The 13,201-nt window shown below is 40.0% G+C and overlaps 1 protein-coding gene across 1 annotated transcript; it reads left to right on the top strand.

Moving 5' to 3' along the window:
• Window positions 1-10: 10 nt before the first annotated feature.
• Window positions 11-11,225, top strand: cdh17 (cadherin 17, LI cadherin (liver-intestine)). The gene is made up of 19 exons (XM_054621519.1): window positions 11-58; window positions 1,691-1,747; window positions 2,271-2,366; window positions 3,014-3,151; window positions 3,260-3,395; window positions 3,607-3,765; window positions 4,065-4,217; window positions 4,636-4,841; window positions 4,975-5,106; window positions 5,213-5,363; window positions 6,383-6,592; window positions 6,674-6,750; window positions 6,832-7,020; window positions 7,567-7,811; window positions 8,781-8,911; window positions 9,176-9,400; window positions 9,514-9,624; window positions 10,205-10,321; window positions 10,457-11,225. The coding sequence occupies exons 2-19, from the start codon at window positions 1,700-1,702 to the stop codon at window positions 10,546-10,548; spliced, it is 2,616 nt and encodes an 871-aa protein (XP_054477494.1). The 5' UTR covers window positions 11-58; window positions 1,691-1,699; the 3' UTR covers window positions 10,549-11,225.
• Window positions 11,226-13,201: the final 1,976 nt, after the last annotated feature.

The raw sequence follows: 13,201 nt of genomic DNA, 5'->3' as shown, positions 1-13,201 counted from the left end.
GGGGCATCTCAGATCACTCTGAGGTCTGAGGAGTGACTCGCTCAATCTCTCCGGCAAGGTAAGTCTCCTCACTCTCCTGTCCTCCAGCTTTGGAAATGTTAAATCTTTGGAGTTAATTTTACCGTGTGAATAGGAAACAAACTGGACTGCCTCTGTTGGTTTTAACAGGCAGAGTTTGATTTGTCAAATGCCTTCAGTTTGTCTTAAAAGTGCTCTGATCTTCACTTGACTTTGGCAGGGCCTTAGCAGTGGGTGTTGTCATGGCTGACAACCAGCCTGTCCTTCGTCGTGACTTCCTGGATTGTTGCCAGTGCCTGTTTTTTGGGGGATATCACATGTATGGGAGGGTAGATTTGGTGTCATACTAGCTGACATGAAGACTGACAAAGGTCATTGAGTCATGCGCTAAAAGTAGAAAGAAAGGGCCTACAACACCCAAATCATTTTGTCATACGGCTTTGCCACTTTGTCAATCAATCCTCTGAAGGACAAAAACAGTTAATTATTTAATTCACAGAACATTTTCCTTTCTGGAAGTCAAGTAAAATCAATGTGGATCTTTGTAAATTGGGGATGCTAGCAGTGGCTTGTTAGCTAAAGTATGCCAGTCAGCAGAGGTAGTGGTCAACATGGAGACAGAAATACACATTAAAGTTAATTAATTAGAATTAAAGTAAAATGTATGTTCTGTTAATAAGGAGTGTACCAGGGCAGTGACGTTAAAAGTGTGCTGCGCTACAAAAAGGTCATTAGCCACGACTCAATGTCACCTTCACTTGTCTGTGGCAGCAGACTTTACCCTTCTCTTTCTCCTGCGCTTTAGTCCATAGATCTTCAATTTATGAGCCTATAAATACAATCCTGATATATATTTACATGAATCTTGTTTGACATGAATGGGTTTATTTTTTCCCTTTTATCCAAAGCAGTGTCAAGGTTATCTGAACTCAAACAGTATTGTACATATATTCAGCTTTCCAACATCTTTGAGACACGGTGAAGATTCTGCTGCTCAAAGTTTTTGACACATGAAAATGATCATTTAATCTATTATGCAACTTCTGGATATCAGAGAGACAGTAAATGTGTTCATTATCATTCTCTTTAAACAAAATAGCCACACCCACACACACAAACACACAATGAAGGCTGTTCTGTTACTGCTGTTCTGAGACTGCTGTAAAGTTAAACACTCCTCATTGACCTTTGGGTGCCTGCGTCATATTGACACCCAGTGTTAACAAAATTTACTCAAGTCTGGCACTGCATGTAAGCTCTGACTTTCATTTTCTCCTGTGTGCTGAGGTGGGAGGTTCACCTGGTTGTGTAGGTGGAGCCACACGTACAGTTAGCATGTACATATGTGGATACACAGGGACAGAGGAAAGATTTTATTTGTCTTCGTGAATCAATAACTCGTTGTGCTGTATAGAGACAGTAATGTACAATGGGGTTAATTGTTTCCAGATGGACTGGGTAACAATCATTTACATCAGTTTGCATTATTTCTACAATAATGAGATGTGAATCTAACAGCAGAGCACAGCAAACACTTTGCCTTGTAAAATTAAAATGTGTAATTTAAATCCTCCTCTTATGTCACCTCTCTGCCTCTTCAAACTCCTGCTTTCTCCTTCACCATTATTTCATATCCCCCATGTCTCCTCCTCCTCTTTCTCTTCCTTCCCAGACTGTAATCATGACACCCATGGTGCATCTGTTGTTGCTCCCACTCCTGTTCAGCATCGTGAGTACAAAACTGCCAACTGTTGCCCCTGTCCTTCAATACATATTCGTTCAATGCACAAATACATCAAACCTGTTAAAGGATGCTTATGATTATTATGACAATTTATGGGCCACTTTTGGTGCATAGGGAGTTCATGTGTGCAGACTTTTGTATGGCTTTTGAAGCTTCCTGTACAAAGAAAATATCGAAGGTTAAAGGAATGTGTACAAGAAACCCTTTGGTAACTTATTTAAAACACTAAAATACAGTGAAAATTGTTACTAAACAGAATTTTTGTCCTTTGTCTGTCGACTTTGCTCCCCATGTCATGCAGTGGGATGTAAGATTTCCCACTCTTGTCATGTAATTTTGGTTCAATAAATAACTGGGCTGTAAAAACCTGCCCTCAAAGCCAGACGCATTCAGCTACAGAGCCAAAGTGAAAAAAGGGCAAATGTGGGCGGGAGTGTTAGAGGGTCATTTCTACCTCAGCCATTACTATATGCAGTGACCTTTGACGTCTGTTTCTCTGCTCTGATAGGCTGGTGGGAAGGATCTGGAGGAAAAGAAGGGCCCGTTTGAGAACACAGAGCTAGGTGTGCCAGAGGGGACACCAGTGCCATATCCCATGTATCAGGTATTACACGCATGCCAGCGTTGGTTGAAAATAACTTAGTCCATGGACTCAAGTATTGTACTTAAGAACAATTTTGAGGTACTTGTACTTATTTCCATTTTGGCTACTTATTTACTTTACACACTCCATTACATTCCAGAGAGAATTATTGTAGCTTTTACTTCACTTTTCAAATTGAGATTTTACATTAAACACATAATAGGTTTTTAAAATCCAGTATGAGAAACATTCCTTTAATTTACTTAAGGCCCTTTGTCACATGTTTCAGATGTCTATGAGTTGTTTGCAGTTTCACCAAAGAGTGTTTTCCCGGGTAAAATGGTCACATGGTTTCTTTTTTGATTATTGTTTGAATCCTAGAGGAAACATTCTTCAATATTTAATGAAAAGCTTCAAAAAGATTAGAGAAAGTTCAGAAAAAAATTATAAAATGTTTTGCTCAGAGTTATGATTTTCTTTAAGTATCACGACCCCTCAGATTTATTTTGTAACCTTTTTAGAGGCGGCCGACCCCTAGATTGAGAACCACTGAACTAGTTTATTTAGTTTTCTTTTGTCTGTGAAGAAATGTGGTGTTTAAAGGCTTTAAATTAATCTGTAATTGTCTCTTCGTATTTTTGCCCTCCTCCCCATCTTTCACTCTATAGTTTCAGGTGACCCATCCAGGAGTTAATAGTTTCAGGTTGAGTGGAGAAGGTAAGGAAGACATTATGATTTCAAAGGACGGGTGGCTGTACCTGGAGAAGCCTCTGGACTGGTCTCGAGATGACCATTACATTATCATGGTAGGGTTGTCCTCTCTCTTCTTATAAACACACAAAAAATCTAACATTAGCAATATGGCAAAACGTGTATTTATGCATTCTTGTGTTTGTGTGTGCGGCTATATCCAGGTGGAAGCGCTGGCAGATGAGGAAGTTGTGGAAGGCCCAGTTTATGTGACCATAAATGTGTTGGACATCAACAACAATGCTCCAGTCTTCAACCAGAGCGAATACACAGCTGTTGTCAGAGAAAACAATCCAGCGGGTGTGTATTATAAATATTTAAATAAAGAAGAGAAAACATCCCTAACAGTGCTTTTACTCCAAAGTAAATGTGATTTAAGCACCATGGTTCTTCCAACCCATTTCTTTGCGCCTTAATGTCACCTCGGTGTAATTGTGTGGAATTCCGTCACCTGCAATGCATGCATCTCACTGTGACTAGACTTTAACATCAGTTTTCTTTGTTATTTCAGGTATCCCATTTACTCGGGTGTTTGCGTTGGATCAGGATGACCCAGAGACTCCCAACGCTCATCTGAGCTACAGCCTGGTCAGCCAGATCCCCAACAAACACCACACCCCGCTGTTCCAGATCGACCCTGACACTGGAGAGATCTCCACCACAGAAGCAGGTGATAGGTGTCAGAACTAGGTGCACCGTCTGTGGGAATGTTTATAATCTGTCTATCTCTGCCTGTAATCTGGCCGTATAGTGCCACTGTAAATCCAGATTACACGGCTCATTTTGTGTGCTCAAGATTAGCGCTGATTGGAGGCAGGTTGCCTTAATGTGTCGCGTGATGCTGATCACTGATTACTTTGAGTGTGTGTGAGCATGTTAAAAAGACTGTCTTTGAACTTTCCTGTTTACATCTGGGATCGGTTTGACATCCTACTAAACAATATTTGATGTATGTGTGTTCTTTAACAGGGACACAGATACTTAAAGCCAGAGAAGGCATCCAGTATGGCAAAGGAGAAGATCAGAGCATTGACGCTCTGAGGACAAAGTTTAACGACTACTGTCCAGTGCAGAATATCCCCTTTGAAGATAACCCCTTCTTCACCTGTGTGGAGAGAGCAGGTTTGTGTCCAGCAGAACAAGATAAAATATCATCATATAAATTGAGAGCCTCTAATCTGCAGTGGGAACTGTGGCATACAACTGCATACACATATTTTTGTTTATTTTGACATGTATGTTTCTAAAATCTTAGAGGGGTGTGTAAAAGCTAGAGTGTTTATGATGGACGAATAGTGTCAATGTAGATAAACAGAGACTGTAATGAAGAAACAACTGTCAGCGATTAGTGCTAGTGTGATTTATTGGGTGTCGAGTTGATGAGTTCAGCCGGGGTGAGTGGTTAAGCTGCCATGACTCAGTTTTTCAAAATTAGAGATCTACTGATTACTTTTTTAATGTTTAACCATCCAACCTTTTTCTTTTTCTTGCCTGTAAAATGACTGATATTGCAAACTTTCTTTTCCCTCTGTGGTGTCAGAAATGAGGAGGAGAAATGTGGACCCCCTGGCGGACCCAGACTACACCCTGACTGTGCGCGTCCAGGACCTGGGAGGAGCATTGCAGACCGCGCTGAGTGGGAACACCAGAGTGCACATTGTCGTGCAGCAAAACCTATGGGTCAATCCTGGACCTATAACAGTTAAAGAGCACTTAAAGGAAACGTACCCTCTGGTCATCGCAAAGGTGTGGTTGGATGTCAAGTCTGCGCAAATCTCACAAATGCAGACACGTTAAAGTAAAAACACCCACTTTACCTCCTCTATATCCAGTAAATAACATTCCTACTCTGGCCTCTTTCCTCACTTTTTGGATCCAGGTCCAGTCTAATGAGCCCAACGCCGTGTACACGTTAGCGCAGAAAGAACGCGAGCTGAAATTCCCCTTCCAGATCACAGAAGATGGAGAAATACATCTGACAGAGGAGCTGGACAGAGAAGACAAAGACATGGTACACAATACCTGCTTGGTTTGCTGAATATATCTCTTTTATCCCGTATAAAAACTACAACCTACTTCTAGGGATTATGCTTGAACTTGTGTTGTTTGTGTTTCAGTACATCCTGGTGGTGTTTGCAGTAGATAATGATGACAATCAGGTGGATCCACCCATGGAGATTCAAGTCTTGGTGGAGGATGTGAATGACAACGCACCAGTGTGTGCAAATGAGGAGAGTGTATTTGAGGTGCAGGAGGGCGAGCCTGTAGGTAAGATGTGTGTGTGATTATTACATAACACATTCATGGCATAGCTTGTTACATGTGCTTGAAGGTTAGGATGATGCCTCAGTCAGCCAACATCTTTCTTAAAGTTCTATTCTCTTGCTGTGAATTTGATCTCTCCATTGCTTCTTCTGTTTTCTGTGTTTCTGGGTCCATATCTATCAAAGATTTAGACTCAAGTTTGCTCCAAAGATGGATGGTAGGAGTGAAAAGATAGAAGTACTAATAAGTTTTAAAATATGCTGCATTAAAAGTACAAAAGTATTAGCATTAAAATTAACTTAAAGTACCCAAAGTAAAAATGCTGACTATGCATAATGGGACATGTTATATTATTGTTTTATAACTATAGATGGATAATAATTACCTAAATGTTGCAGCTAGTAACGGCAGGGCTAGTTATAACTACTTAATATATGACTACATAGTAATTCATTAGTTGATTATATTTTGTATTAATGTTTTGAATTAGCAAAGTAACAAGTAACTTAAACTGTGTAAATTTAGTGAAAAGTACGATATGTGCCATTGAAAATGTAGCAAAGTAAAAGTACAAAGTAGCATAAAATGCTAATACTGACTTACTTGTACGTAGAGTCAAGTGTCATAAAAACCTTTAAGAGCAGCTCTCAAGTGATCACGTGATTCAACATATGTATAGTTAAATAATAAGAGAACTGGCTGAAATAGAAACAAAAGGAGAAATGATATGACACAGATAATTTAGTGTCACACTGACAAGAGCAGCCAATGAAAGATGCCATCAGATGTGAGCAAATAATAGGCTAAGAATATCTTACTCTGAATTATACATATTGCTATTATTGCTATTTTGCACAATGCCTGTGGAAAGTGTCTCAACATGTGATTACTCACCTCTTGTTCTGCACCGCAGTCATCTACAGAAGGATTTACTATCACTATAACAACTATCACTATAACAAGCCTCAGAGACCTCTGGAGATCCCTTCAAAATGAACACCTTATAATTCTTGTGGTTCCAGGCAGCCTGATTGGACAGCTGTTGGCCCATGATGACGATCAAGACGGGACACTGAACGCTCAGCTGACTTACACCATCGTGTCCCAAAATCCACCCACCTCACCCAACGTCTTCTCCATCGACGATGCTTCCGGAACAATCCAGGCATTAAGCTCGCTGCAGCGAAGAGACCAGCAGGTGTATAACCTCAACGTTAGAGTCACCGACCAAGGTAACACACAAACTGTATGATTCAACACACCTGTAAATAGAGGTGAGTCTGTTTTTACTCCAAGTGCTTTTTGTATCACAGTTTTCAGCACAGAATGTAAGGTCGTCGTCAAGGTCATCGACGTCAACAACGAGATGCCTCTGTTCGAGAAGATGGATGTAAGTAAAGGAACCACTTCCTGCCTCTGATATCTCATGCTGCTTGGCTGATTCTCTTCATGTTTCTGTATCTGTATGCAGTACGGCAGTCACACACTATCAGAGGACACTCCTGTGGGACACACAGTGCTGAGCATCAGCGCAACGGACAGCGATGACCCAGACAGCGGCAGCTCCCTTATCGAGTTCCATATCACTGCTGGAGACGACAATGAAGTTTTTGCTGTGGAAACCGACGGTAAAGGCGTCGGCCATCTGGTTGTAGTTAAGGTACCTCATCTCCATTCTTTGCATCGCCGACACAAACACACAGATTATTTCATACAACTCATTGACTCTGATCTTTAACTGTTCGCTCAAGGTCCCTTTTATCATAAAAAGTTAAGTCCAATGGTACATTTTTGAATTTTATTTATTTTTATTAATACATTTAGGTGCTATAAAATGTCAGAAAGTAGTGTAAGTTTTCCCTTCAGTTTAATGTGTTGTCTCAATAAAATTCTTGTTTTGTCGAAGCGACAGTCTCACATTTGAGAAGCAAAGTAGTCTAATAACAAAAACATTATAAATCAAACATTTATTATTTAATATATTTATTTATAAATATCATCCCGAATACAGCTGTTTCAAATTCTATAGCTGCTGGATGTAAATTCTTACTACTTGTGTATAATATAATAAGGTCATGTCCACTAATTGTCTAGGTATTGCTGCCTATCTTAATATACGAAAGTCACAACTGTGTTGTGACCTTCAACATATTCTTTGCTTCCTTTATTCCTGCCTTTTCTGACCAGCCTGCTTGTCTCCTAACAGCCTCTGGACTTTGAGTCCTCTGCCACCTACAAGCTCCAGATTGACGCTCGTAACCCAGAGCCGCTGATGACTGGTCTGGAGTACGGCAGCGAATCCACAGCCTTCGTCTCTGTGTCTCTCACTGACGTAGACGAGGATCCAGAGTTCACTCTGGACATCCTGGATGTGACTGTGCCTGAAAACACCACCAAGGGATCAGTGCTGCTCACTGTGGAGGCAAAGGATCCGGAGGGCAAAGAGATCAGGTACACACACAGAAATAAGATGACACAGGCAAAAGTAAGCAAATAAAACCCAAAGCACATGAAAATACTTTCTTACATGTATTGTCTGTGCACCCAAAGTCGATATATCTCCCTTAACCTTTTTAATCAAACACAATGGTAAAGATGTTGGTTTTCAGCTGGGAGCCACAGACAAGGTTAGGGAGTTGGAAAGTTGAAGACTGACTAATGTATTGATGGTTTTGGTCTTTTTAATGGGATTTGTTGACAACAGTAGAAATACAGTATATAATAACAACAGCCTTATTCTTTAAGGTGCAGTTTATCTAAGACAATTTGAATGTGCCCAAAGAGGCAATAAACATAATGTTGACACAATTAAAGTAACACTGTGTAGGATTTAGGAGGATTTGTTGGCACAAATATGACATTCATAACTATGTTTTCAGTGTATAATCACCTGAAACGAAGTATCGTTGTGTTTTTGTTAGCTCAGAATGAGGTGTTTATATTTACATAGAGAAGCAGGTCCTCTTCATGGTGTCAGCCATGTTGCACTGCCACATTTCTACATTAGCCCAGAACAGACAAACCAAACACTGGCTCTAGAGAGGGCCTGTTGTGTTTTTATGTTACCTGAAGGCCACTGTAAATCTCTGACCCGCTATGTGGAGGGGTACTCATTTTAATTTCACCACTAGATTTCATTAAATCCTACACACTGGTCCTTTAAAACAGGACACACAGCTACATAGATTTCATAGTTTAGGAATTGTTCCGCTGGATCATCTCTGGCTTTGTTTTTAACGTTACTAATACTGTTAGGACTATCACATGTACCCGAAACAGACTATTGCTTTGTTTTGACTACCGTTATTCCCCCAGGCCTCAGTTAAGAGCCTGGTGTGTCATGGATGATTTCTAATATCTGCTCTGCGTGTGTGTGTGTGTGTGTGTGTCTTTGTGTGTCATTGCTGGTGTGTTGTGCAGTTTTAAGATGGACGGTGACACTCGCGGCTGGCTGGAGATCAATGCTGCCACAGGAGAGATCAAGACCAAAGCCAAGCTGGACAGAGAAACCCTGGAGACTTTTGAAGTCACTGTCACTGCGTTTGAGAAGGGTGAGATATTAGACTCATATCATAGCTCATTAGAGGTTTTTTTATGTTGTTGATCAATTTTTATGAAGGCCACACAGTTTTTATTTTTAAGTTTTGTTTTCAGTCTGAAATTAGGAATATTCGTCTTTAATTAAAGAACTGTTGGTACAGAAGTGGATTTGACAACTTTCTAAACACATTAAAAGTTTTTTTAAAATCGGACTATTGATTATCGTTATTCAACAATCAGCGTGCTTTTTCATACTCTCTGATTTCCCTCTGAAGAGAATCCCGCGAAGTCGTCTGAGCGCGTCGTGTCTGTGAGGTTGCTGGATGTGAACGACAACGTTCCCAAACTGATGGAGACCCAGGCCTTCATCTGTGTGAAGAAACCCGAACCTGTCATCATCAAGGCCCAAGACACAGACAGCGCCCCCTTCGGTCAGCCCTTCACCTTCGCGTTCGCCCATGGCAAGAAATCTCCCAACTGGGAACTGAAAAGCATTGACGGTACGCTGACATACTGTAGCTACTTCTGAAGTGATTTATCAAAAGATGGTGTAAAACTGAGCTGTATATAATCAGATCATCACATTGTTCTTGTTTCCTTTCATGTCATGCAGGTACAACAGCTAAACTGACCCTGAAGAAATCACCAACTGAAGATAAAACCTTCTCAATCCCAATTAATATTAAAGACAATGCAGGCATGGGAGTCACACAGTTGTTTGAGGGTGAGTTCATTTTTCAAGTTTAGCTTAATGGGTAAAAGAAAATACAAAAAAACAGCAATAAATTGATTTTAAGTGTTGTCTTTGTAGCCAGAGCCCGATATAGTTTATGCATCTGTGCCATAGAACCAATAGTTGTCCAAAAACCCAATTAAAAACCCATCAATGAGCCACATTGTTATAATGTTCGATATAATTCGTCATCACAATGAAACGGCACTGTGATTTATTTTGAGTCCCATTCATCACCTTGTTGCTGTAAATATTCACTGGGGCACAAAATGTGTAATACAAATACTGTGTCCAGCTGTTTTAGGAAATGACTGATCCCTTTTGTCTCCTTTTTTAAATATCAAATTATATTTTGTGACTTTTTAAAAAGATTTATGTCTTCAGTAAGAACAAATGTGCTTTCGTTTTAGCCTGCATTTATTATTTTTTAGCAGAAAAAGACAGGTTACACAGAATTTCAAGGGCTGAGATAAGAGATTGGTTGTCAGTCAGTTAACTAACACATTCTTCTTTTGTCTCTTATAAAAGTTTAATGACATATATGTGTGTTGCTCTCTCCTCTCTGTAACAGTGAGAGTATGTAACTGCACAGAGCTGGGTTACTGCTACATGGCACCAGAAGAACGTAGCCTCAGTTACGGGATGGGAGCCACCATTGGGATCCTGGGTGGCACTCTGGGATTCTGCCGTAAGTCTGACAAATTCTCATATAAATGTCCTGAAAAACAAACTCACACATGAACCGGCATCCATCATACTGTACATTCTGATCTGGTTTTGTGTTGCACCACACTGACTCCATTTTCTTTTTGTCTTGTTGCAGTTATTGTTTTCATCATCGTGATCAAACGTGTAAATAAAGGAGGCAATAAGACGACCCTGACTGAAGAAGAAGAGAGGAACGCCATCATGTAGACACACACACACACATATTTGTACTTTTATACTCGTGAGGACTTTATCTGTCACATCTACATGCCTAATCTGAACCTAATTCTAAACTCAACCCTCAAACCACACTCTAGGCTAACTCTGGCTCATTTACAGTCTTTTGTTTCTGCATTTGCCTTGCCAAATAAAAAATAAAACAAAACTAATTATTAAATAAAGATTTACTGGCAAAAACAGCAGAAGTGAGGACTTGATTTTCACAGTGTCCTCACTCTCAAGATCTAAAAGTTGAATTAGTTCTCACATAGATGTGTGTGCACATACACACTCAAAAATATTTACATAACATTATTTTATTGACAAGAGAGAGTTGCTTAGTCAGTGCTGTGCATACTTAATTACGGTGTCACCATGCTAATCATGCATATATAATGCTTGTTAACGTATTTTATTTGAAGGTCCCTCCCAGACTCAGGTTGTTTCATTAGCAGTTTAATCATCTCACATAATTCAATTAGTTTTTGGCCCAGAGCCTTTGTGGGGTAATTCTTTTCTGCATGAATGTTGTGTTACATCAGAAAATATCTTTAACGTTAAGAAACATCTTAAACCCAGAACGTCACTGTGTAACTAATTAACAATAACTACTGTGTTTTGTAAGGAGCAGGGACTGATGTTTCCCAATAAAAAAAGAAACTGGGAACCACTTTGGTTTTTTTTCACGTCATCATTGTGTGTTTCTGTGGTATGTGTGCATCGCAGTACATGTGATTACAGTACATGTGTGTACAGTACATGTGTGTAAAATACATGTCGGAGCAGACACGTGATGCAGCAGGTGATCTTAGACATGAATTCACACCTCAGCTGTTAACAAATAAGATCCTCTCTGCTCTCTTTGTTCATATTTCTCACTACCATTTACTCTGGGCTTTTAGTCAGTACTGTTGAATAAGTCATTTTCTTCCTTCCGCCCTGCCTGTCTGTCGCTGAGCAGTCGAGGTACTGCAGAGAGTGATGCTCTGAGTCATCTCTTCGACCGTGGGAGACAGGTCGCAGATTGTTAGCAGTGCTCAAAGGATGATTTGGCATGATTGGGGGCTTTTATGCAGCACAAAGACGCCTCAACACGCACACAAAAAACAGACGCATGCATTTGAGAGTTGAATGTGGCTCTCACATGTGCTGCCATGACCGTGCATCCTTGCTGTCAATGTGCCATATTTGTGTGCCACTGTGTGCGTGTTTGAGATGAGTCATCCAACGGTGTGTTGCAGCTTTTCAAAAGCTAAACAGAGAACAGAGTCAGAGGAGTGGAGTGAGCTACGGCCTCATGATGACAAACTCAACATGGAGCCTCTCCGGTGTTTATGTCTGCACTCTCTCCTCGCATGTATCCCGGCAACACTTTCCAAAACAACACACACACACACACACACACACACACACACACACACACACACACACACACACACACACACACACACACACACACACACACACACACACACACACACACACACACACACACACACACAAATCTTGGAGAGATGGTGGGAGAAGTTGAAAGATTGAGAGCGTAAACGGTGTGATCGATGACCCAACCATCGCTGGATATCAGCCATCATCACACACAATTGTGAATATATATATATTTCCCCCCCCCCCCAATTCTCATTATTGCATTCTATTATTATTTTATTACAACATGTGAAAATCTTTCACTACTTTGTCCTTAAAAAAATCTTACATTTTACATTGAAATCTCTGATAAATAATTGTTGCTATTAGCTCAACAGCCCTTTTTGTTCAACAGAGCACAAAACTGAAGTTTAGTGCAGGAGAAGTGAACCTTCCTCTTACTTATTACTGACATTTTGTAGATCTATGTGTATTTTTATTTCCAAAGTAACAAACAAGACAGCTTCTGTATTTTGTAAAATGTTATGTTGTCAAACAAGGACTGAATTGATCTATTCTGCTTTTAAGAAATTAACAGAATTTGTCACTTTTTTTAAATAACAGCTAATTAATTCTGTATGGATAAAAACTAATTAGTCAAATGATTTAACAGAGTTCAGCCTGACAAATTGTTACTGCCCCTAGTGGTGGAGATCCTAATTCTGTTAGGTGTTGAGCTCTCCTCTGTTACAATATTTTATATCATAGACAAACGTTTTATGTGGGATGACTTTTTATTACACATCCTGCGTCTTTAACCCACGGACAAGTTCAAGCATATAAACAAATTCCTTTAACAAATGTCACTCGGTCTGCTTTTACGAACTAGTCCTGGAAAAAAACATCCTTGCTGCAGCGGAAACAAGGCATAATCACTGACCAAAATATTACATTTATTTCCAGTAAACTGACTGGATGTCACCTATAAATCAGATACACCAGTTGTTCTGGACGCTTACAGTATGTCAACATGGTGACAATCAACAAGAGCAGTTGGCTTAAAGTTTCTTCTCTGGGACCATTTGTGACAGGACATTTGATTAACAAACAAAAGTATTATTTTTCAAATAAAGATGTTCTCAACAATCTTTCATTAGGGTTTGATGTATTTACCCAGTTCTTGTATGTGTCATAGTTAAACCTGCTCACACTGTCTGATACTGCAGCACCATCTAGTGGCAGTTAACTGACACGTGTGTCAGTGTTGCTTGTAGTG

This window comes from Anoplopoma fimbria, chromosome 20 (genome assembly GCF_027596085.1).
Source record: "Anoplopoma fimbria isolate UVic2021 breed Golden Eagle Sablefish chromosome 20, Afim_UVic_2022, whole genome shotgun sequence".
Classification (NCBI taxonomy): Eukaryota; Metazoa; Chordata; class Actinopteri; order Perciformes; family Anoplopomatidae; genus Anoplopoma; species Anoplopoma fimbria.
This window is presented reverse-complemented; position numbering and strand designations above follow the sequence as displayed.